General features: G+C 39.0%; 2 protein-coding genes across 6 annotated transcripts in view; one reads left to right on the top strand and one right to left on the bottom strand.

Annotated features, from left to right (window-relative positions):
• Positions 1 to 17,112, bottom strand: part of acsl1a (acyl-CoA synthetase long chain family member 1a) — a 22,444-nt gene extending 5,332 nt beyond the window's left edge. Inside the window, exons 1-11 of one of the 3 annotated variants that reach the window (XM_032562766.1) lie at positions 16,988 to 17,112; positions 4,719 to 4,931; positions 3,909 to 4,026; positions 3,758 to 3,822; positions 3,568 to 3,669; positions 3,049 to 3,148; positions 2,787 to 2,962; positions 2,668 to 2,700; positions 2,456 to 2,507; positions 2,274 to 2,347; positions 968 to 1,045 (exon numbers count right to left, since the gene is read on the bottom strand). In XM_032562766.1, coding sequence (XP_032418657.1) covers positions 968 to 1,045; positions 2,274 to 2,347; positions 2,456 to 2,507; positions 2,668 to 2,700; positions 2,787 to 2,962; positions 3,049 to 3,148; positions 3,568 to 3,669; positions 3,758 to 3,822; positions 3,909 to 4,026; positions 4,719 to 4,913 — 993 coding nt within the window. In that variant the 5' untranslated portion in view covers positions 4,914 to 4,931; positions 16,988 to 17,112. Of the gene's footprint in view, positions 1 to 828; positions 907 to 967; positions 1,046 to 2,273; positions 2,348 to 2,455; positions 2,508 to 2,667; positions 2,701 to 2,786; positions 2,963 to 3,048; positions 3,149 to 3,567; positions 3,670 to 3,757; positions 3,823 to 3,908; positions 4,027 to 4,718; positions 4,932 to 8,135; positions 8,255 to 16,987 lie in introns of those variants that run through there. The other 2 variants (XM_032562764.1, XM_032562765.1) reach the window with 2 other exon arrangements.
• Positions 12,210 to 24,177, top strand: helt (helt bHLH transcription factor). Of its 3 annotated transcripts, none has more exons than XM_032562773.1 (4): positions 12,210 to 12,487; positions 23,158 to 23,262; positions 23,410 to 23,506; positions 23,622 to 24,177. In XM_032562773.1, the coding sequence occupies exons 2-4, from the start codon at positions 23,245 to 23,247 to the stop codon at positions 24,095 to 24,097; spliced, it is 591 nt and encodes a 196-aa protein (XP_032418664.1). In that variant the 5' UTR covers positions 12,210 to 12,487; positions 23,158 to 23,244; the 3' UTR covers positions 24,098 to 24,177. The 3 variants fall into 3 exon arrangements, with proteins under 3 accessions (XP_032418664.1, XP_032418663.1, XP_032418661.1); XM_032562772.1 differs by lacking the exon at positions 12,210 to 12,487 and adding an exon at positions 18,605 to 19,082; XM_032562770.1 differs by lacking the exon at positions 12,210 to 12,487 and adding an exon at positions 22,221 to 22,657.

Here is a 24,177-nt window from a genome sequence, read left to right as displayed (position 1 = left end):
ATCAAATGGTTACATCGCTGCTTTTTCCTCTTAATGTTTGTCCGTTGGATAACAGGATGAGTTTGTTGCTCAAGATAAGCCTGGAAGTAACTGATCACTCATGTAGTGCAATAAGGGTCTGCTGCTTTTGTATTAACTTGCTCCATATCAACATTTTCAAATGCAGCTGTGTACGCCTACAGCTGACATCCTCCCATTCAGGAGACAAAGCAGTGGGTCTGTTGTGAGCACAGCCTGGTATGAGATTCTCAAGGTTCCATAATTTCGAGTAAAAATACGCTTGGAAAAAGTTATTTACGTGCACTGGATGAAAAGACACATAACCATTTTCTTCACATCACTGCCTGGAGTTAAATTTGACTAAATCTTTTCCTGTTTTGTCAGAATTATTAAAACTATTAATAGTTTCTAAATGGCAGAAAGTTAGATTTCTTAAACATGTCCTCTAGAGGATGACCTGTGATTCTGCTCTCCTCTCAAGAGTTGTTTGATCTCCTACATCTTAAGTATGAAACTCTTCACCAACATCTTTCCCACAAGAACAACATGATTTATTTGCATATCTTTTAAATATACCAAGTGGCATATAAACTATTTGCTTGCTTGCTCTCACGCCAATGCTTCATTTGCCAGAATATAAAAGCTTTCAATTCAAAAACACTTTATTGACCCCAAAAGTAAATTAAACAGACTTCAAGTTTCTGCGCTGGTTAAAAGGATTAAAAAATGAGGCTTTGTTAGCCTTACTATAAAGCTAAAAATAGTTCTCCACTAATAACAATAAATTGTTGCAAATATTAAGGACAGTATATTAGGTCCACAACATACCTGCACAACCCGTTCAAACATGTGAGCTAGCGGGAGATAGGATATATGAATGTCATGGAGGTTCAGCATGCAGTGTATCTGCAGGGGACACAAAGAAAACACATGCAGGTATGCAAGTCAGATCACTCAGGTACTGTACCTCCACCACCCTCTCAAACATGTGGGCCAGAGGGAGGAAGGAGATCAGCACATCTTTGGAACTGGGCTTCAGTGTGTCCTGAGAAACAGGTCACATGGGTTTAGGGGGGCAGTGGAGGGGCGCAGGATAGAGAGGGAATCAGAGAAGATCAAACAGAGGCAAATGGCATCAAACTAATCCATATACACTTAATAACGCCTCGCAAAAAGTTTTAATACCCCTGGAAAGTTTTGACCTTTTGTTCCGTTACAACTTAGTGTTCAGCGATAAAACGCAATGCAGTGCATAAGTATAAAGTGGAATGACATTTTTGTTTTTTACTATTAAAATTATGAAAGGTTTGTGGAGACTAAATGAATATGCTTTGATCTAAAACATTTGATCATAACTCTGACAGCACCTTTTAGCTGTTGTCGTGTTGCAAGGGGAACAAGCCTCCTACACAACCTCTTATTTTCTGAAGTCTGTAGACGGTTTTCTTACCACAGCATGACGCTGCTTTCACCGTGCTTCACCAAGAAAATGATGCTTTGTGCTGATGTCGCAATGCTTTGCTTGTTGGCAGTGGTGTTGATAGCCATTCAGTCCCAGTTCTGTGCGCTGTATGAGGAACTCCTACTCTAAATGTTATAGATTCTGGCCAAACTTGTGATTGACAGATAATGTCCACTGGGAGGCGGGATCAGAGGATCTACCAGGGGAAGACTAGTGACAGGAAATTAATATGTTCCTTCAGTAAAAATGCTACTTTCGTATTGAATCTATTGACATGCCTTGCATATTTTTATTTTTAGCATGTTGTTATTATGGTTACTATAATTAGAAGGATTTTTCATGTTTCCGTGGTGCTCCCCACCCTGAGTAATAGTGGATCTCTGGTGCTTCCCAAAGTTACCATGGGTGTCTGCAGTGATTAATGATCTCCTTGCTTGGTGAATCTACATGTCTTAGTGGGTTTGCAGAGGATTGAAAAGTGAAATCAACTAACTTTGTCCCTAATATGTCTGCTGTGTTTCTTGCTTTTCAGAAAATGTGTTTATTCACATTTTCTAACAAACCTCTGATGCACTACTTTGTGGGTATATCACTTAAAATTGTTTCAATGCCATTGAAATGCTTTAAAGTTTGTAGTTGTTTTGTGACAAAAGCTAAAAAAGATTGAGGCATGAATATTTTATCAAGCCTCTGTATTATGACAAAATCTTAAAAATTCAGTTTTTACAGGGACATATTCTCAGTTTTATTTATTTCATTGCGAGAGAAGTAAAGGTGAAAATCTTAAAGGTGACTTGTTTTTTTTTTTTACCTGTGTTACTTTAATGAATGCTGCGGTGTTGGAGATAACATTTCCATGAGTAAGCATGGCACCTTTAGGGTTTCCTGCATTAAAAACATAAAAACTCAGAAAAATAGAGAAAACACATCCTGTGGTATGAAAAAAATATAATTGTTTGAAAAGCATCCAAGTAGCCTGATTCCTGGGCTTACCTGTAGTTCCAGATGTAAAGCAGATGATTGCCAGGTCATTTGGTTTGGGAGGCTGTAGTTAAGATGACAGATGTTGCTCATTTTTTGGATCAAAGTGTGCATTGTAATAGTAATGTCTTATAGATGGAGTTCTAATAATAATGTTAGCATCTTAAGAATCAGGAGCCACGTCTTGTTTATCAGATCAGAGGATCTGACCTGTTTCTACTCACTGTTGGCCTCTGATGATTAGCTTCACCGATGGCCTGAAAAACAAACAGAACAAAAATCTCTCAACATAAATGAAGAAGTCTACATTTCTTTATGGAGCAGAAACAAGTCAGACCCTTACCTCAAACTCCTTCAGACTGAGAATCTCAACCCCGCTCTGTGTTCCTAGGCTCACCAGATCCTTGTCAAAAGCTTCCATGAGAACGATGGTCTTCACGGTCTTTCCCTGGCCGCTGATGCAGTCCAGGATCATCCGAGCCTTTTCGGCTACGTCACATATCACTGTTGAAATGGTGGCTGAAACAGAGACAAAGACGACACGCTGAGTGGTTGAACTTTTCAGTTCCTGGTTCACAGCATGTGATGGAGGAATTTGTTTGTACCTTTTTCAATAATGTAGCCGATGGCCTCTGTGCCGAGCGTGTCGTACAGCGGGACTGCAACCAAGCTGTATGTGTAACAGGCCAGCTCTGAAATCGTCCACTGTGAGCAGATGGGTTTGATTAATTTAAATCAATATTATTATTGCACTGAAGAAAGCCTGTCGTATCAGAAGTACAATATACAACTATTTGTATAAAGACGAATGGAGAGAAAATAAGTTAAACATGAATAATCAAAACATGATAGAAATTTTAAAGTTTACAGTCTCTAAATATTCGACTTACAGATTAAAGCACATGATAGCAGCTTTTTGCTGTACATCAGAGCTAAGAGGCTGAAAAAGTATTAAATTTTTACCACTAGCCAGAAGATATTGTTCACTGGAGTCTCTATGTAAATAAACTGAATGAAAATGAATAAATATAAGATATTGTTACATGTACAAGAAGACTGATATCAAATGGAAATCAAACAAAAGCAATGGCTTGTTAATTAAAAAAAACAAACATTTCAGTTACCTCGGGTCTGTTTTGTGAAAAGATGCCAACGAACTTGTCGCCTGTGTGAAAGTGACCTCTGTGAAGAAGGGCAGAACCGATGTGCTGTGCTCTGTCCACGACCTTGTCAAAAACAAGACATTTTTAAAAAAAAAAAAAGCACATTTGAGTTCAAGCAGGCGTTTCCTTTCAGCAGCACTCTGCAGCTTACCTCTTGATAAGACAGCCACTCATACGGTTGGTTTGGTTTCCTCGACCCAAGGCAAGGTCCGTTATCTACCACAGAAAACAGAGATGGTATCCTGACTCCATTTGGTCCCTTCAGGTGTTTTCAGAATCAACATCTTAGCGCAGAAACTCACTTGACACCCTGAGTCCTCGCTGGAACACCTCATATATTGTTTGTGCATCGCTGTAATAATGTGTCATGTACTCGCAGTCGCTGTCACTTAGGACTGACCTTCTGGCACCATCTTCCCCCTAAGAAGAGCAAAATAACATCCATAGAGACATGACATGATGAGTCCTGCATCCCTGCAATTAATCAAGACTATGAACATTTTTGTCTGCTGAGTCAGCAATAACTGACAACATTTTTCAAAGAGGCACCGATCGGAATCTGGTCATTTTTGGCTGATCAAATAAAGATTCAGATTTGTTTTATTCTATTCTTTAAATGCACCAAAACTAGCAACCAACTGCAGTTTCAGTTGTTCCAATCAACAACAGTATGTTCGATGCACAAATAACGGTAAGAAACGTCCACTAGATTGCATAAACAGGAATAATCTTGCCCTTGCTCTCACTTAAATTCAAAATAATAAAAGAAACTGCAGTAGTAGTTTCTTTTAGCACTTCTCAATTTTCTGCTATGGCTTACAAATAAAATCAGCAGACCTGATTTGAAGAAACCAGAAATCAACATCATCCAAGAAAAACCTGGATGATGGAAATCCAAAGATCCCTGAAACCAATTTCCTGCAAAGATCACTTCACCAGCTGTAAGATAAACTACTCCTCATTTCTGCAGCATGAGATCAGCTGCTTGGGAATGTTCACTCTTATAACTGGACGGAGGATTGATTGTTCCAGTACACCATACTGGAAAGAACGTCAGACTGAAAAAAATGGTAAAAAAACAAAGAAGGAAAGAAAAACTTGTGAAAACTCACAGGTATTTCCAGTGACTGCAGTGTAAGATCACATGGTGGCTTGAGAGCTTTCGGTCTGGAGGCAAACCAGTAGGTGGTGATGGCGGCGAAGGCGCCCATACCCATGAGGGCATTCGTAGGAAAGCCTCGGACATACTGTCGAAAGTCGTCCAGCTCTGGAATCCGCAGCTGTCTGAGGACCTCCTGAGCCTGCATGGCTGATATGAACTGAACCTGCACAGACACAGAGGAAGCCATTCAGACGGACCACTGATCTATTAGTGGATCTTAAAACTTTGAGTGTTTTATATTCATCCAGAAACATTTTTGAAAAATACATCTAACAGTAATTATGGTTTCACCCAAATAGAGCAAGTCTTTATCTTTTTAAATGCTGTCCTTTAAACTGAGAACATGACCACAGTTTAAATAAAGTCAGAAATAATCTTTTGGTAATTAAGATGAATAGCTTCCATAAATATTGTTCAATGATTTCAAATAAAACCCAGAAGTACCCTGTAAAACAAGCAACACTTGTTTTAAAGTGTTACTGTAAAATGTTCATATCCCCCCCCCCCCCCCCCCCCAAAAAAAAAAAAAAAATTCTGTAATTTACCAGCTTTATTTGGTTTAGTTTAGGTTGCTAAGTAATTCTGGAACTGAAATGGAAAACCTACTTTCACCCAAAACCAGAATAACAACACAAACAAAGAGCAGCAGCTCCTTATTGGAATTTAAATTTGTCTAAATAAAAACTCAGTTTTCAATAAACAGCAGCGTCATTGTCCCGCTGATGTACCAGTCTGGGCCAAAACTCAGCTGTCAAGCAGATGGTGTCCCATTGGACACCAGAACATTTCTGTACACAGAGGAGGTTATTGTTACTTCAGTGACTGCAAACTCTTAGCTGCTAAGCAAGGACAAATGATCAACCCCTCTCTATCGTGCCTGAGAGCTGTTGGGAGGTGTTTTAAGGCCACGCCTGGAACACATTGCTTTCTTGTTTGACACAATGGTAAAGTCAAAAGAAATCAGCTAAGATATATGAAAAAGTGGAGCTGCACAAGTCTGGCTCATCCTTGGGAACAATTTACAGCTGGCATCCCCAGTTCAACCAGAATTTGATGAACACCCAAGTAGATCTACAAGTACTCAATGGAGTTGGAAGTGATGACTGCTAAACAGTTCAACCAAACTTTGTAGTTAGCGTCTGATAAAGCCTACTGCAGTGACACTGCCTGCAGCACTTGGTTTTCCTGTGTCAATAATACTTTCCTATTGACAAAGAGGATTTGATAACATTTTGATAGATGCAACTCACATAATCAAATCTACTGCTAAACCCAAACTTATTCTTCATTGCAAATGTAGCACTATTTAAAGGGAAATAAATGAAAAAAAGACAACAACATTTGGATCTCAGTTTATCAGAGCTACTTCAGATCTGAGAAGATGCTAACTTAGCACGTCAGCCAGCTAATCTGAATTAATATGACCAGAAGGAACAAGAAATGACTAAAGACTGTAGCTTAAAGTCTTAAGTCTTGTTTACCAAAATACAAGTTGCCTTAAGAAAAAAAAACATACAGGTACAACCTGAAATTTATTTGGCAAGTCAATTAAGTGGGACACGATCTTAATACTATGGTAGATCTTGTAATACTAATAAAATGTAATTCTATTGCACTTTTAAAGCTACTGAGTTTCCATGTGCACATATGTTGTCTTGCAACTATCTATTAAATGGCTTCTATTGCTGCCAAATACAAAAATAATTCTCTTAGAAACATCCTGACGAAGGCTTGAGTTAAAATAGGGAGTACTTTCCTTTTATCTAGGCTACGTGAAATATTGCATTTTAGCTGATGTGACGTCTATTGTGTTCTTTTGGTGCTTTGATGTAGGTCAAGGTGCTACAATCTAAATCCCTTAAAACTACTGATGTTTGAGTCATTTATTAAGTTTGTGTTTCTGTTTATGACATGCACATCTAATCCTGACATGTTGATGGAAAAACAAGAACCAGGAGACACAAAAGAACAGAACAGAATAAAATTAAGCTTCGGGTATAAATCCACAGAGAACCGTGTTTATCACTCAGTGATCATTCAACATTGTGCTCTTGGGCTTTCAGAAACACCTCATCACATGAACATCCAATGATGCAAACTTTTGCTGTGTCCTCCCTTTTTACAGAAATCATGCACTAAAGTATTTGAGGTCTGAATATTGAGCCATTTCTGCTAGAATGCTCCTGTGACCCAGCAATGTGTCGGTCGGATCAGAATTGGACAATTTGGGTGTGCATTATAGCATTTTTTTTAAATGAATAAACATGTTTGAATAAAAGATTAGGTCTATGCTCTGATGCACATATATATGCATTGTAGCGCCATTATTCCAATGATGAATTCATACTTTATGTGTGACGTTATGTGTTCTAACATCTTAATCTTAAAACAAATAATCAGCATCTTTCACTTTTTTAAACTTCATCTAAAGTCCTCTCATTCACACTGATCCTTCTCAATTGTTGCGTTCAAAAGGAAGGATGTGCTCTCTTGTTCAACAGCTGTGCGTAGGAAGGAAATCCGACTCCACACACGTTTTCTGGTCACAAGCCTCCACGGAGATATAAGGAAACAACCACAGACGTTCAACCACTTGCTTCAAGAGGGGATAAAAGCTTTCTGCTTGGAATATTTCTGAGATGAAGTCACTGGGCTGAAACTTCCTTTAAATAATAATAAGGTCCCTCTAATGTTCTGCAGAAGAGCTAAAAAGGAAATATTAAAATCAGACGTAGCAGAACAGTAGCAGCTTTTTGGACTTGTAATCAGACAGCTCGATAGCTCTGTAGCTTGAAGCAGAAATAATATGGTTGGTAATAAATCTTAAAGAACCGTCTCAGATTTTTAAAGTAATTCACTCTTCAATCAGCTCATGCATATTTCTAATAAGTTACTTTTGCTATAAACCTCTGAGGACATTCAGGTCAACTGACCTGACCTCTGCAGTGAAGGTAAATGAAGTCATAGAGGTAACAATTGACTTCTCACCTACTTCTATTATTACCCTGAAGCTCATGACAACTGAGACTAGTGCCAACTGGAGCAAAGTACTTTAAAGCAGATGCCAAACAAAAGTTAGATTAAAGAGTTAATGCTGAAACAAGTAAAACATAAATATCAATAAAAATTTATCTACTGACTACAAAACAGATGAGTAAGCCATTGAAGATGGTTTAGCTTGTCAAAGACAGAAGAAATAAAAGGACTAATGAATGTTTTTCTTAATCCCACACCTGCTACTTTTTAGCCTAATGTACGATCATATTACTAAGTCAACTCATGTGAATTGAAATTCACTATAACAGATTATCAGACGGCGCTGCGCAGATTATCGACACGCTGACATTTAATTCATGTTTGTACTCACAGAGCGTAAACGAAGAAGGGTCGAGGCTGTTTCAGAGTGAAGAGGTCCTGTTATCTGAAAGGCCTGGCAGTGGCTGCAGTTGCTATTAGAAGGACTCGCGCTGTCCTCTAATAGACCTCTGAAGTTCTCACAACTATGAATAGCAGAAACACGCCCCTACTCAAACAGAAACACAGACGCGTGAGACGTAGCAAGCTGCTTGTTGCAGAGTCACGCAGCTGGAAGGTTGAAGCAAACCCACAGATTGGATTCCCCTTTTGTTCACCTCAAACACAACAGATGTGCAGTCAGATTTTCGTCCTACTCAGCACAAATTTAATCCAAAAATTAGAACACCGTCCAAAATTTTGGTTGTTGGTTTAAATTTGTTGTAATTTTACAGAGCGAGAACAAAGGTGAAGCTGTCCACAGTGATTTAAAGACTTGTTTCCACAGATGTTTTGGAGTGTGAAACAAACATGAGGCATTATTTGGGCACTGTGTGTAGTTTTCATGTTGGAGGAAACCGAAACACCTGAAAGTAGTTCAACAAAGACAATTATCCTAAGTGTCTACCTTAAGGTGGTGCTAGCTAGGCATGGGCTGGTTGTTGAAACTGAAGGTTGGAGCCTTTAAAAAGTTGAAGTTTCAAAATACCTTAAATTATTCGCCAAACTTTTCCTGCAGTTTGAATCTCTTTTAATAAGAAGTCAGAGAAGGTGCTAAAGGGATGAGTGTCTCCCTTCCTGCCTGCTGCTGCACACTGCTGGCCAGCTGGCTGGAAGACAGTTAATACATTTTTCCCTCACTTATAAAAAAAGACTAAATTTGGATGTCGGAGAGATATTTTCAGTTTCATAAAAGACAAAAAGTCATAATGTGGAAACTAATGGAGTGCCAGATAACAAGCCCAGAGCAGCATGTTAGGTGCTTTCCACAGGCTGGCTACCAGAGCTGACAGTCTGACTAATTGCCAATTAATTACTTCAGAAAGCATTGTTTCAGCTAAATCTCAGAAAAAAATGTTTGATGCATCATCAGGGAACGACAGTAAACCCCAGTGAGCATTGCAGTAAAAACCTCCACAGCAACTATCCTTACAACCAACAAGCTCTGGCATGGAAATAGTTACATCCCACAGTGGAAACAAAAAGCCATCAGTCCAATTAAACTAACAGCTCTTGGCAGCTACCACTGGTATGTCACAGGCAGCATGTAACCAGATTGTTGCACTCCCAATGTTTCTCTGCAAGGAGTTAACAGCAATACATGTTTTTATATTTTTACTCCTTAAGCCTTTTTTTTGACTGATCCCCCAAATAGCTTCTACTTTTTGTCTCCATATTCTGTTTCTGTTTTTTAACATTGACTCTAGTCTGGACATTTCAGTTTTTTATAGAGGAGGTATAACAAACTTTTTTTTTTTTACTTTATCTTCAGATTAGCCATGTGAAGCTTTGTTAAAAAGTAAATTTTTGGGTTTTTATAGAAAAAACTATTTTGATTCAGATATTTTCTAGGAGAAAAAGCAAAGACAGAAAGCAGATGAATATCAGGAAATGCAGAAAAACTGAACAGGAGTCCATTTATTGTGTTACATTAATATGTTAGGTAGCATACTTTGGTGGGTCATATTGATAAAAACAATATTATATGATAAACTACATTTTTTTTTACATATGTGATCAATAGTTTGATGTCAGAACTTACAGATCAAGAAATGTCAGTCATGTTTGAAAGACACCACATTTATTGACAGCAGTGTTAAAGGGGTATGGTTTTAAAAAATATGAGTCTTTATGCAGGTTTTTTATGTTGTTATAAACTTTTATTTTTTAGTTCAATGGACAAATTTTAAGGAGTAACTATATAATTTTATAGTATTCACTAAATTATGAACTTTGCCATACATCTGCCTTCCTTAAAAAAGGCAGATGTATTTCTCATTTTGAAGAGCAAGTAAGAATAGATCACTATATCACATAATAGTACTAATAATACAGTTAGACCACAAGACGTATTTTACTAAATTGTAAAAAACTGTTTGTGGTTCTACTAGGGGTGGCATCAGTGATTTAAAACCATGTTTTTTCACCCACTAAAAAACTGAAAGATGGGATTTTTCAACATTTTCTGTTATCTATTTAAAAACTTTTTGGGCAAAAAGTGTGGGAATCGCGGTAAGACATGATAACAAAAATTCTGCTCTTTAAGAATTTAACAATTTAACATAAACCTAAACAATTTCATTTTATCATTTTATCGTTTTCAAGTGAGATGAGAAGAAAAAATTTGTAGGAAAGATGTTAAATGAAAATACAAGCAACAGACCCCCTTCAGAGACTGCCTCCTGCAGATTATATGTGCTAACAGTTGTTGGAGGTGAAAGGTAGCCCTAGAAAACCACCCCACCCACCTCCTCTCTCCATACTTGGCCTGGAAGACTCACAAGCCAATAGCAGAGCAAGTTCACAAGTCACACCACACTCCAGCACAAGACACTGGTATCAGAGGGGTGGGGGGGAACTGGGGAGGGCAGAAAGGTCATTTGACATAGAACATGAAGACAGGCTGGCAGCTCCCTCCAGCAGCTCGAAGGCACATTGTAGCTTCGCTGTTAATACAAGAGCCACTCCAGACGCAGCCAGAAAGTTAGAGTAATATAAGACAGTGCTGGTCAGACACACTTGATTTCCTCTACAATATTTGACTTCCCGCAAAGAAGCGAAATATTTGTACTTTACGGGAAGTCACACTAAAATATCTGATTGACATATTAGAGGTAAGATGCTCTTAATCTCAGGTAATTTGTCTTTAAATCGAAATCCAACAGCAAAAGTGTCGCCATGTTTGAATCAGGGCTGTAAATTTGCTGTAGCTATTTTTGAAACCAATGAAACCTCCCTTAGAGCTGATAGTTTCAGAAGTAACAAAACAAATCCTGAAAAATATCAGCTGCAGCTTTATTTGATACAATAACATTACTTTTTTTTAAAGAATCACATTATGGTAAGAAATAAACATAACACAGTTAAGATACAGTGCTATTTAAAGCAGATTCAGATATTTTATTTTCTGACTTCTCAAATATGCACACCATTGTGTTTATCACTTGAAATTCCAGTGTGAAACATGACAAAAATGGAGAAAATTGGAAGCAAACTGTAGCTCATCTTGAGCACCAATGTTAACCGATGACTTCTCCACCTCTTTTTGCAACAAGCATCTAAGGTCTTTACACTGTGGTTCAGTAGGGACACTACTGAAACTAAAGGTGCACCCGTTGGCTCAGTGATTAATTCACAACCACTACACCCTGACCCATAGGGAACATTCCATCAAAAAGATCAAATTGATTTAATCATATATAAATCTCTTTCCATCTACATTTACAAGCTAATGTTTCAAGACAAAGCCAGACCAGTTTAGCTTGTTTTCTAAAGGTGAGTGAACAGGGGTTGTCTGAAAATGGCAGGACAGCTGACACCTTGCAACAAGTCACACAGAGAGGCACGCTGCTTGTCACTGTGTGGCTGTCAGATGGCTGGTAAAGCTCATGTGGCCGCAGTGTGACATCTTTTCTGCACTTCCTGACTCGTGTCCACCCTACAACCAATCACTTTCAGCCCCAGTTTTAGGAACCAAAGGCTGACGTTGGACAAGGCGACCACGCTGAGTAGTGCAGGTCCTGCCCCCAATGATGAAACCTCACACTGCTGGTCACATGAGGCACAGCATGGAAATGTATAGAGCGGGAAGAGTGGAGGAGGGGTTAGTGAAGTAGAGCAAAGGTCGCATGTCTGCCAAGAGTTTCCAACCAGCAAAGAGTCAGGACACACACTATTCTTAATGCAAATCAAAGAGAGTACCATCACACTGATTACACTGTCCGGTCTGAGGGTCACATTTGATAACCAATATTCTTAAGCATTAGTGTGAAGCTGGAGCAAATCAGCCAGTTAGTTTAGCATAGAGAGTGAAAGCAGCTACTTAGGCCCACTCCTCAACTTCTGGTGCTTTTACAACATTAATTGGTTCTGTAATAAAAACACATTTTTTAACAATGTCAGCACCAACAGCCTGAGGGGTTTTTCAAAGCAACTAGCTACTAAATGTTATTCCATCAGTCAGATTTGTAGATCTGGCTATGACGTACCTATTACTACTATTTTTGAAGTCTGTCTCCATGTCTTCTGCAATGGCTCATTGACCCGTCGTAACACACATACTCAAACATATTTAAACTGTTTCTTTTTTCAGAACTGATGACAGATGAACAGAGGGAGCGCTTGCTTTTTGAGATGCACTGTGGAATCGGCTGCCTTTATGCCCCGGTTGGTGATCGACTGGTTGGAAGCTAAAAATGTAATCTGGTAAGCAAAGCATGCCCAAGATCTACCAGGTGAAAATGAAAACTTTTTGGTGGGAAAATTATAATTGACTGAATGAGACTTAAGGTTCAACACATTGTTTCAAATAAATGTTGAAAAAAAAGGAAGGAAGCTTCAAGAAAGCTTTAATTTTATTGCAAAACAGCAGAATTTACCAGTACAAACTATGTTATGTGCTTAGATATAATTTTTACAGTGTAATCAGTTAAAAAGGTGTCTGCGTTACCTCAGAAAAGTATCTCTGATCTGGGCACCCAAGTCAACTTTCAGAACCTGAGATGACATTAAGTTAAGCATTGAAAAAAACAAACAAGAAAACAGTTCTTTAGGACTTCCAAGTAGGTCGTTTCACTCAATAACCATGCAGATCAGATTTGTTTATCCTGCAAATGTAATTTCTGCTCTCACAAGGGTTTTTTTCAACTTATTGTAGTTAAGAGTTAAAAGTTGTGGGAACGATGACAATCAGTCTTAAAATGTGATCTTAATTTCCTGCTGTGAAGGTCACACATTCAAGCTGATTGTGTTGTAAACATCAGCTCCTTTAGCCTGCTCTAAGTCCCACAACAGACAGAGTCATGCCGGTATTCTCAAATGACCGAGAACAGCGTAATGACAGGGTTGCAGAGCCACAATCTCTCCCTCTGTTTGCCATAAAGAAATCTGCTCCTGTGCTCAAAGGGAAAACATGTGACTTCTCCACGGTCACTTTACTGTCTCTCTGTTTACCACGGATGTGAAAAACTGCACTGCGTGATGAATTAAAAAGAAGAAAAAAAGGACAACTCACTCAGTCTGCATTCCGCAGATTCCTGTAGAGGGAAGTTTGCTTTAAAATGCCTGCAGTGTCTGCACCTTGTCTGCCTGAATCTGTCTAAAACCAGCTGAGGACACTCAGAAGGATTTCTGCAAAAATTGTATTGCTTTACAGTGTATTGTATAATTTTTTTTTATGCCACAGGAATCTTTCCACATTTTGTCTAATAAAATGCATTAGACATAGCAGATTGTTTCTCCTGACAGGAAGTAATATAATTTTTTTGTACTTGTTCATAATGATTGAATGATGAGTTAAAACAAATTACAAATGTAAACCAATTTAAAAAGCTGATTAAAGCAGAGCTCATTTCAAAATATGCTGTATAAGATGTTTAATATCCAATAGGCTATAATGTAATTGATGATATAAATAGTACTTAAAATAATTTTGTATAGTTATACATGATGAAAAATGGAAACATTTTCTTTTTGATGTTATGACAGTTCATTGTAAATACATTGACAAGTAGGAAAGGGGCAGGACATTATAAGATGTATCTTCTACCTGCTCCTTTTCGAACAGAAAATTTTGCATGTCACATGGGCATAATAATTTGTTTCATATTTTATTTCTTAAGTTTGTTTCATTCCATTTTATTTTATTTTCTCTTTGTTTTAAAGTCTGTTCGAAATAAATAAATAAATAAATAAATAAATAAATAAATAAATAAATAAATAAATAAATAAATAAATAAATAAATAAAGAGTCTCAACTTGAATCTAACAGTTGGCGAATCTGTGGAGGGAGTTAAAGATGTTAAAGATCGGGATGATGGTTAGGAGGCCTTCTAACCTCAAACACTTGGAGCTCATCAGCAAAGATAAATTGCCAACATAGCAGTGAAAATATGCAAAAAACTGGTGAACAATAATAAGTACCTGGCTAATGTAATGCCTATCAAGATGTTTCCATTAATTATTGCTAAGGATATTAATTCGTTTTAATTAAAATGTCAATAAAAACACATGCATGTGTTTCTTTTCAAACTTAATCTTTTACACTGTTTTATTATCCTCTGTAAGAGGTCTGTCTCATTGGTGTCAGCAACAAAATTGTTGATTGAATTAAATAGGTTTTAAATCTAAATCTGCAATGGGTATGAATAATTTTGGGCTTAACTGCCTATGTTTTCTGCATGTTTATAGAATACAACCATTAACACAGAACCTAAATAAAAAAGAAAACATTAAATTAACTTGTATTTGGCATTTGCAAACTAAAGTAAAGGTCTTCCAAGCAGCAGAACACAAAAATATACAATTATGTATTCCTTAATTTTGCTTCTTGTACAGGGTTTTGCTGTAATATCATTACTTCTTGAGTTTTTCTGTGGTAGAAATCTCACGATATTGACTTTCTGTGTGTCTTTGTGTGCTTCAAGGATGCCTTCAAATTGGATTTCTGGCAGCACAAAGAAGGTTTCAAACCATGGTCAGGCCTGATAATGCAGGCCAGCATAGTTCAAACAACACTAACTAAACAATTTGTCAGGAAATATATTCAGGTGTGAAATATTATGAACATTTTCTATTCCGGATGTTACATATTTATGGTTAAACTACATTGCTCTGTCATGTGACAGTTAAAACGATAATTGTTTGTTGTTTATTTACTCCGAAGGACAAAATGAAAATAATTCAACACTAATTATAATTTCTGCAACAGCAAAAGCACCATATTTCTATAAAGCTAAGATTAGTTGAAAATCAGATTATTCTGCTGCAAAAAAAATAAAAATAAAAATAATAATAATAATAAATTGGGGAGGTCTCTTTGTAGCTCTTTCAGTCAAGAAACATGGGATTTGTTAGAAGGGATGGGCATGGGCCCCTGAATTTATGTCTAAACACACCCCTGTTGGTGGATTTCCACTGGTTGCTTGGCAACTGTATTCACCATGAAATGCAACAATGACCCTGAAAACTGAACATTGCTTGCGCCAGCTTCCTTTCAGTTAAGTGAAACATGAAATTCATTTAGACTTTTCAAGCTCATAAGTAAAGATGCTGATGCCAGAAACGTTTAGACTTCAAAACCTGCAACTCGGTTTGGTAAGAGAAAAACCTTAAAGGAGCTTCAACATTCCTCAAAGACTGCCATTTTGAACAAAGCAACAACCAGATCAGACATCAATGTACTTCCACACAATGCAATGAAAAGACACTAAAACGACACTCTACAATAGTATTAAAGTCAGTGAGTTGTGTTATGGACGTTGATTCTATTAGTAATTAGTGCTTTACCTGCTAAGTTGTTAGCTAGAGATAATTGCATTCAACATTTAGTTTTTGACCAAAGAATTGATCACAAAGTCAATACAGCCAGGCAATATTTTAACAAATTCAAAAATTTTATGAAAATATTTGCACAGAGTATGTATTTTGATATTCAGCTGCAACAGTTTTTCAATCAAAGTATTATTGGACATTGTGAGGTTAGAGAGTTGTAACTTTAAACCTTCTTTTGGTTTGAAAACTTAACTTTGTATGCAGCATCAAACCCATAACCAAAACAGGTTGTATTAAGTCAACAGAGCCACACCTGTCCATAGCTTACAAAGGACTAGAAAATAACCTATTTTCAACCTAGCCGCATTTGGGGTGCGTCTGTGAATATAATAGACATCTGAATAAGAATAAGAGTATCAATGGGAAACTCACATTTCAGATATTTACCATCACATTGTTGCAAATAATTGTTCCTTATGTTATTATTCACAGCTTAAAAAAAGGTAGATAAAATAGTCAAGAATAGAATAGCCTCTGATACTATTTGAAATGGCCAAACAAAGTAAAAGAACAAAAACATATATTTTGCCATTGTAGCCTACAGTTATAAATAAAATATCGCTACACAATTCCAGTTTTTATTTCAAAATAAAGTACCTAACTTAAACAGTAATCGGAGATTTGTATATAAAGATTTTTTTCTGGCATCTCATAATAATATTTGATATAGACAGGTTAAAAAACTGGTGCAGCCACAGCTCCTCTGTTAGTAACACCAAAGTTACTTCCTCATGCGAGGACGTCATGTTTAACTGCTCAAGCATCCCCCCCCCCCCCCCCCCCCACACACACACACACAGACACCCACACACGCACCCACACACACACAGATATGATCGAAGTGGCGGGATGCCAGAGCATGAATTGAAAGATAAAGGTTTCATTGTTCTTCTGACACACTCCCAGTATCAAGTAATAAACTAACAGCAAACAGATGGACGGCATGTATGCAACAAAGTCAGTGGGAAACAGGTCCACAAAGAAAAAGAAAAACCCAGCAAAGTTTGCAGTCAGAGTGGATCATTGTGTACCAAATCATCCATGATGCTACGTGTCCATCCATATTTATTTTTCATTTCATAACCCCCCTTTACGCGCACGCAGGTTCTTCACGCATATAACAGAAACTAACGCGTTTTGTGTTTTAATCACATGAACAAGGAGGTAATGTGAAGAAAAACGGAAATGAAGATGCGTCAAAAAAGGAAACAAAACGTGGCTCACTTCTAATGAAGACAACAATAACATCAACGTTTTAAATGCTCGCATCTTGCTTTATGAGGCGCAAAATCGCCATCTTGATCTCATATCTCATCCACAGGCTGGTATACGCCTGTGTGTGTGTTTGTTTTTTTTAAAGCCCAATGAACTAACCTGTGAGCAGATGCAGACTTTATTGAGATCCTTCAAGAAGAAGCAACAACAGCAGCGGGAGCGCGAGCGGCAGCGGCGGAAGCCTGTGTTTTAGTTTCCCTACTGCTGCTCTCAGCCAATAACAGGCGGAGTCACATGTTGCTTTACCAAAATACTGAGAGGCGTTCACCCATTGGCCAAAGGGTCGTGATAGCGATGGCTGCACACATTTCCAAAATATGTGGCACATATAACTGTATCTGCTAAAGTCAGAATGCCTCTACAGTCTCAGTGAAACATATTTTAGTTCCACTGCAGGCTTTCAGTCAGCTATGTTTTGAACCAACTGAGGACAAAGCTCCATAATAATGATGGGAAATGTCAAAATATGAAGTAGTGAGCATTAGTATGTTTGTGTCTGTGCACCATGCTTGACTGTCCCAGCTTAACTTGATAACAGAGTGTCAGCAGCATCCACATCATCTGTCTGCTAAGGGGTCACTGCAGAACCAGCTTTACTGAAGTGGATTGACTGCTAGTTTCTGCATCTTTAGAAATAAAGCAATTAGTCAGAGGTGACTACAAATAAAAATCACAGACTTTAATTTCTTAACATTACAATTTATACAGACTGAGCATAACATTATGGGAAGAGAGAATTCCACTTATTATTGCTTCACCATGTTGTTTTTAAGTGGGTGGGACTGGTCAGGAAGCAAGGGAGAAGTTCATAGTTGATGTGTGGGAAGGAAGAAAGAGGGGCAAGCAGACAGGTTTTTTGTGATGGCAAGATGATGAAGTGTTCATCACACAAATATCCCATTATGACAATATGGAAAAAAGTTTTTGAGATTTTTGCAAATGTATTAAAAATAGAAAACCAAGAAATCACATTTATGAGGTGAACAAGAACCCAGTGGTCACTCTGTCAGAGCTCCAGCGTTTCTCTATGGAGGAGGAGAGAGGAGAACCGTCCACAAGGACCGCCATCTCTGCAACAATCCATCAAACGTTCCTGTATGATAGAGTGGCCAGACAAAAGTCTCTTCTTAATCAAAGTGCCTGAAGGACTCTCAGATCATAAGCAACAAGATTCCATGATCTGACGAGACAAAGATCGAACTCTTTGATATAAAGCTCATCAAATATAAAGGCCAATACGAAGCATACTGGTGGCAGCTTCATGCTATCTGGATGTTTTTATACATCCTGGGTGAAAACCTGCTCCAGAGTACTCTTGACTTCAGAATGGGGCGATGCTTCTTTCTTCAGCAGGACAACAACCCAACGCACATGGCCAAGATCTTAAAGAAGATGCTTCAGAACCACTCTGTGAATGTCCTGGAGGGACCAGGCCATGAGTCCAGACTTGGATTTGATGGAACATCTCTGGAGAGAACTGAAAACTGCTGCACAGACACCTCCCACCCAGAGGAGCTGAGAGGTTCTGCAAAGAAGAATGTGTGAAGTCTGCTCAGTTAGTGGTTAATGGCAATAATTATGTTAATGGGATTTCTTGATTTTATATTATCAATAAAACATAAAAGAAAATTTAAAAAAAATCCAGATTCACTGTACATTTTACTGCACTCGAGGCAGTAAAATGGCTTCAACAGATCCCTGGAGAAAGATCTGACTCAGTTTAGGTAAATCCTCAAGCTCCTGCCTCTGATTGTCATGGTTTTGGGAATCTCTCTAACCCATATGCAGAAACACCATCAGGAGTTAAAGGCAGTACTTTACTTTACAACGGGCTTAGCTCTGTGAGAGTACGGATGCTCAAAGCGGTAGGGGAAGTGCACTAGGGAGACGATGGGAATGTCGGGGAGCCGTAGGCTAGGGAGTGGCAGCGTGGAGAGCGAAGGAGGTAGACAGCGGGGCTAGGATCTGCCAGGAGACTCTCCGAACCAGAGGACGGACCACACGATCGGACAGGAACCCGGCGTTGGAGAATACCACATAAGCGGACACTCTGGCGTCGGAGGATCGGTCGCCGGCTCTTCTTATGCTCCAGCTGATGAAGGGAAAATACTTGCAGATGTGCAGAGGAGGTTCGGGAAGCTCGGATCCATCCCGCTCTCTGAGGACATCTAGTGCGGAGCGGTGGAACTAGCAGGTGATAATAGAGGCGCCCAACACTGATAGACCCAAACTTGAGATAGAAACACCAGGGATGGGGGAGAGAAAAAAAACATGCTACCCTCTCAATCACCCCTGGCGGGGCTGGTTTCCTCCATAATAAAAGTAGTTAAAGTGTATTAAGTTTTCACATAATAAACTAACGATTATTTTTCTTTGATCAAACGTCACAGCCTTTGTAGTTCCCAAAACACCACAAGAGGGAGCCCTTGTTCCTAAAAATAAAAAAACTAAATAAAAAACTGAGCTGCTCTGATTACAAGTGATCTTTAAGAATTTATATGGTTTATAGTGTTAACTATTATTATGAAGAGGAATGTTGAAAATGATAAATTGTGGAAAAGCTTGAACAGAGCAGCTGCTTGCCTATTTTAGAACAGCTAAATATATATATTTTTTTATCCAACCGAAGTTACAATGACATTAATTTTATTTCGTGTTTTTTGATAAAACACCTAACAGATGCTTCTCTCGGGTCTCAGCTCTGAGCGTTGTTTTCAGGGACAAGTCTTTTTCAGAGGCTTGAACAGACTCAGTGGGGACCGTGTGAACTATCGCGGTTCAGGCGGAGGGTGGCGCACCAGACCAAAGGATTGAGTCTCAACTCAATCCTTTGGTCTGGTGCGCCACCCTCCGCCTGACCCTCAGCGGTGGTCACCACGGGTCAGAGCGCAGCGCCTGACAACACAAGGGGCCACAGCAGCGAGCGCCGCTGCTGCGCTGAAAGGCTGCAGGACTGTAGACTTGTTTGTGATTTAGTGTTTGAATGTTTGAAGATCATAAACTGAGATAGTGAATGAAGTAAAATAAAATAGCAGAAAGTTTTTGGCAATTACATAAACATTAGAAGTTCATCAACTTGACATACGGGAATATTTACTTCTAATGGGAAAATCAAACAAACAAATAAATTCCAGTTCTTTAGTTATAAAAGCATTAATCACATTTTAATGCCTACAATGGAAATATTTGTTCACTTAACTTTCTATAGATGGGTACAAATGTGCATCACGTAAATCAAAATCCATCTTTAATAGAAGTCTGTGTTTGAGACTTGAGAGCAAAACTTTACACTTTTGCTCTCAAGTTGTCTTTAAAATTAAATCTAACAGAGCAAAGTTCCTGTGGTTTAACTTTAGCGTTGAGATCGGTCTTTGCTCCCAGGATAACCTGCAGTTAAAAGCAGCAGATTGATTATTCGATATACTCAGTGTCACTATCATAAAACGGAGAGCAAATACTTTAAAATACAACAGTATTAAGAACATTAAGAACAATGATAATGATATAAAAAAGGTTCTCCAGACATATTTTTGATGCTTAGCATGAAGGAAAATCTTTTTTAGTGCTTTTCACTGAAAAGGATGAATTTCCAGTTTAGATGCTCATCCTGAATGCGCAAAACTATATTTCCTCGTCGTCTGCTCAGTGCTATATGTGCAGACTAACTTAGTCAAAGGGGAATATTTGTTTTCTGAAGTTAAAACATTGATAAAACGTAGTCGCCATCCACCACACTTTATGAGTCAGCTGAAACCCCCTAAACAAACAGAGAAAGACGCAACTAAAGTCTAATATTAAACAGACAAAGAATAAGGAAAAATATATTCTGTTTCATTCATCTAATCAGATTTTCATTAAATGTTTAGTGGATAATTAGAACAAAAAAATGGAAATATCACATTATAGTGGGAATAGCACGAGAGAGAAAAAATCCAGGCCCGGTTTAGCTCCGCTGTGACGCAACACGCAGTGTAACCAAGTCCGACGCTTAAAACATTCAGTGTTTAATTTAGTCCTTAACAAAAGCAACAACCCACAAGTCTCTTTACATCTTAAAGCACAAACACATAAGACAAGTGTTAAAAACTCCACACTGGAGTAATTGGATTTTCTGCCCCCGTCCCTCTCTCTCGCGACAGGCTCTCTCCATGGTGCTCCCAAAACTTTCCAAAAGCCTCAGATGTCTTGTGAGCTTTTGCTTTCCCCTAATTCGCCAACAGGATCAAATATACATCTAGCATGTCGAAAGTTTCCCGATTAAAACGCTCTCAGACACACAAACACACACACACACAAAAACGAGAATAAGTAGAAAAACTGTTGTTGCGCATGAGAGCGGTTGGAATCTCTGCGCACACAATAAACCTGTTGTGGACCTTGCTGTGAAAATATGTTTGAAGAAGAAGAAACAGCCAATTGTTGTATGAAATGTATTCAAGTATAAAATAATGCCCTTTGTTTGGGGGGGAAAAAAACTTGAGCAATGTGAGGGTACAAAAGTCCCCCTGTGGCATTTACCAGCAGCCTTTGTGCTGTTTTTGCGCTCTGGCGTCTCCACTTGGCGCATTACTCAGGCCCCTCTAAACGCGATTGTTTCTTTCTTTCTAATGACATTTACCGGATCAAAACGTGCTGTTAATTCGATCAGAAAGCTTCACCCTTCGCAACAATGGCAGTATAATTTCTCCCAAAGTTTGTTAAGTTGACCGAAATTAGGCAAATGAATAGGGGTCTCCAGGCTACGCATCTCGCAGGTGACGGGGAATAATGCGCGCTCGCACCAGCTGCATTCTTCTTTATTTCTCCCTTTCTTTCACTGCATTATTAAAATTTAGGCCAATGAAACTATTCATTCCACTGAATAGACATTTTCTTATAGGATAATAGGATACAAATTGAGCCTCTCCAAAGAGTCTCCAGTGGTGGGTAACCCTCGTGTGCCAGAGGCTGCTGGAGACGCCGGGCCTCGACGCAGACGACGCTCGTGTGCCAGCGCTAATCACACACCTGCCGAGGAGTCCTGCGAAAAATAAAGAGGCGTAAACAAAAAGCTTGCCATCTCTCATAAAAGATGGACGTGTCAGCAAGTCGTGTGAGAACCGGCGGGAACAAACGGGGGGGACTCCGTCTCCAAAAGATCTCCCCTGAACTCGGCGGAACAGCCTATTAAAGGCTTACTTAATTACTCTAATGGTACTGGACAGGCCTTAAAACTCTGACCGGGGCTTGGATGGGAGTTAAGATCGCTTGCTGGGATTTGTAAACAGGCGATCGTGTGAGAAACGCGAGTTGGAACAGAAAGTTTTTTTTTCTCCCCTCTTTTTCTTTTGCTTGCCGCTTTGTTTTGAGTGCGCACAGTGCGCCCCACCGGATCAGGCCGATACCGGTTCTTATTTCCCGCCTGGGTTGTTACTATGCAAATAATATTCCAAACATAATCACGTGTCCTTTGAAGAGCCACGTGGATTAACAAAACAGGTTAACCCCCCTGCCTGTTTCAGATTTGTAACGTTTTTTTCAATTTCTTTAACTGATCCTAAACGCACACATTTACCCGAACGCATAGCTCTTTAATCCCATGGAATAATTTACGCCGTGAATGCCGGAGTCCCCTAGGATGGTCCCTTTATAAGGGGACAGCTTCCCCTGAAATTTCACTCTTTTTCATCTGCCAGCAGACTTTCACACCTCTCTAATTTACAGCTGAACTAATTTCTTGGACTTTTCCTCTGATATTCGTCCATGGCATCAAAGATGAAGGACAGGAAGGTACGCGCTTCTTGTGCGCTCCACATTTTGGGGACTAACATGATACTTGTACTATTTATGACTCGTGTTCTGGATGTTTTATCCTACGAAAGAAATTTCATGCACTGTATATGAAGTAGAGTCGCTGTTTGAGGCGATATCATCTCCATCAAAGTTATGAGGTGAACCAACTTGGTGCGAGCATTCTGGGTAAACTTTGGCGCACTAATTATGTAGATAAAATATTTCTAAACTTTTCAAGTATATTTTTTTGTAAAAACTGCCTTCCAAATGGATATGTGTACGTGACATATTTCTATCATACCCAATATGATAAGATGATTTTTATCTGTGGAGCAGTGCCCGCCTCTGCGCGCCAAAGCGCACGGCCCGGATTATTCTTTAAAAGTTTCCAACCTTATTTTTTTATGGTAGAGTTTATTCTGCTGATTATTTAAAAAGCTTAACGTGTATGCTAATCTTGTTTTTCTGTATTTTAAAAATTATTTCATTTTTTACAGAGAACTCCAATTTCCCACAAAGTTATTGAGAAAAGAAGACGGGACCGCATTAACCGTTGCCTGAACGAACTGGGAAAAACCGTACCGATGGCGCTGGCTAAGCAGGTAGTTTATGAATGTATGATTAGTTATCATTTTATTTCTTGAAATTTGTAAAGAAAAAAGTTGGAGGGTGACATAATTTAAAATTAGACTCAATTTCTACTGAGGCTTTTGTAAGACTTTACATGTCTTAATATTTATTTCTTGTAGAACTCTGGAAAACTGGAAAAAGCTGAAATCTTGGAGATGACTGTTCAGTACCTACGAGCTCTGCACTCCGCGGATTTTCCCCGTGGGAGAGAAAAAGGTAGGTGAACATCTTGCATCGCTTATATCCAGCAGTACCAGGGTATCTTCTGCTCAGCTTTACGCAGATTGGTCAGGAGGGTAAAGATTTTCCCCCACTTTTTGTTTTGCTCCAGGCGAGCTGCTGGCTGAATTCGCAAACTACTTCCACTATGGATACCACGAGTGTATGAAGAACCTGGTGCACTACCTGACCACGGAAGACAGAGCTGAGACCAAAGACATCAAGTACGCGCGGATCCTCGCCTTTTTACAGTCCAAGTCTCGCGCGGTCACCGACCCCGTGTTCGGCTCCGTGGGCTCGATGTCTGACCCACCCGACTATCTTGGCCACCTGCACTCCTCCCCGGAGCACCAGAGCCACAGCCCCTCGGACTCAGTGTACCAGCAGAGCGCAACAGGACACTTCTCATGGCACGGCTCCGGACGCAGTCAGGGCATTTCCTATCCTGCGGTGCCGCTCTCTGCGCACACGCAGCAGCACGGAGGATACTTGTCGCCGGTGCAGGGACTCGATCACCATTACTTCAACTTTATAGGTCACACGCACGCAAACACGTTCAGTTTGCATAGCGCTCAGCACGCCATGTAAAAATGAATTAGCTCTATTTTAAATTATGTTTTTAGATCATGTAAATACAATATGAATAAATACACTATTTCTCCCTAAAA

Source organism: Xiphophorus hellerii, chromosome 5 (genome assembly GCF_003331165.1).
Source record: "Xiphophorus hellerii strain 12219 chromosome 5, Xiphophorus_hellerii-4.1, whole genome shotgun sequence".
In the NCBI taxonomy this organism is placed as follows: domain Eukaryota; kingdom Metazoa; phylum Chordata; class Actinopteri; order Cyprinodontiformes; family Poeciliidae; genus Xiphophorus; species Xiphophorus hellerii.
This window is presented reverse-complemented; position numbering and strand designations above follow the sequence as displayed.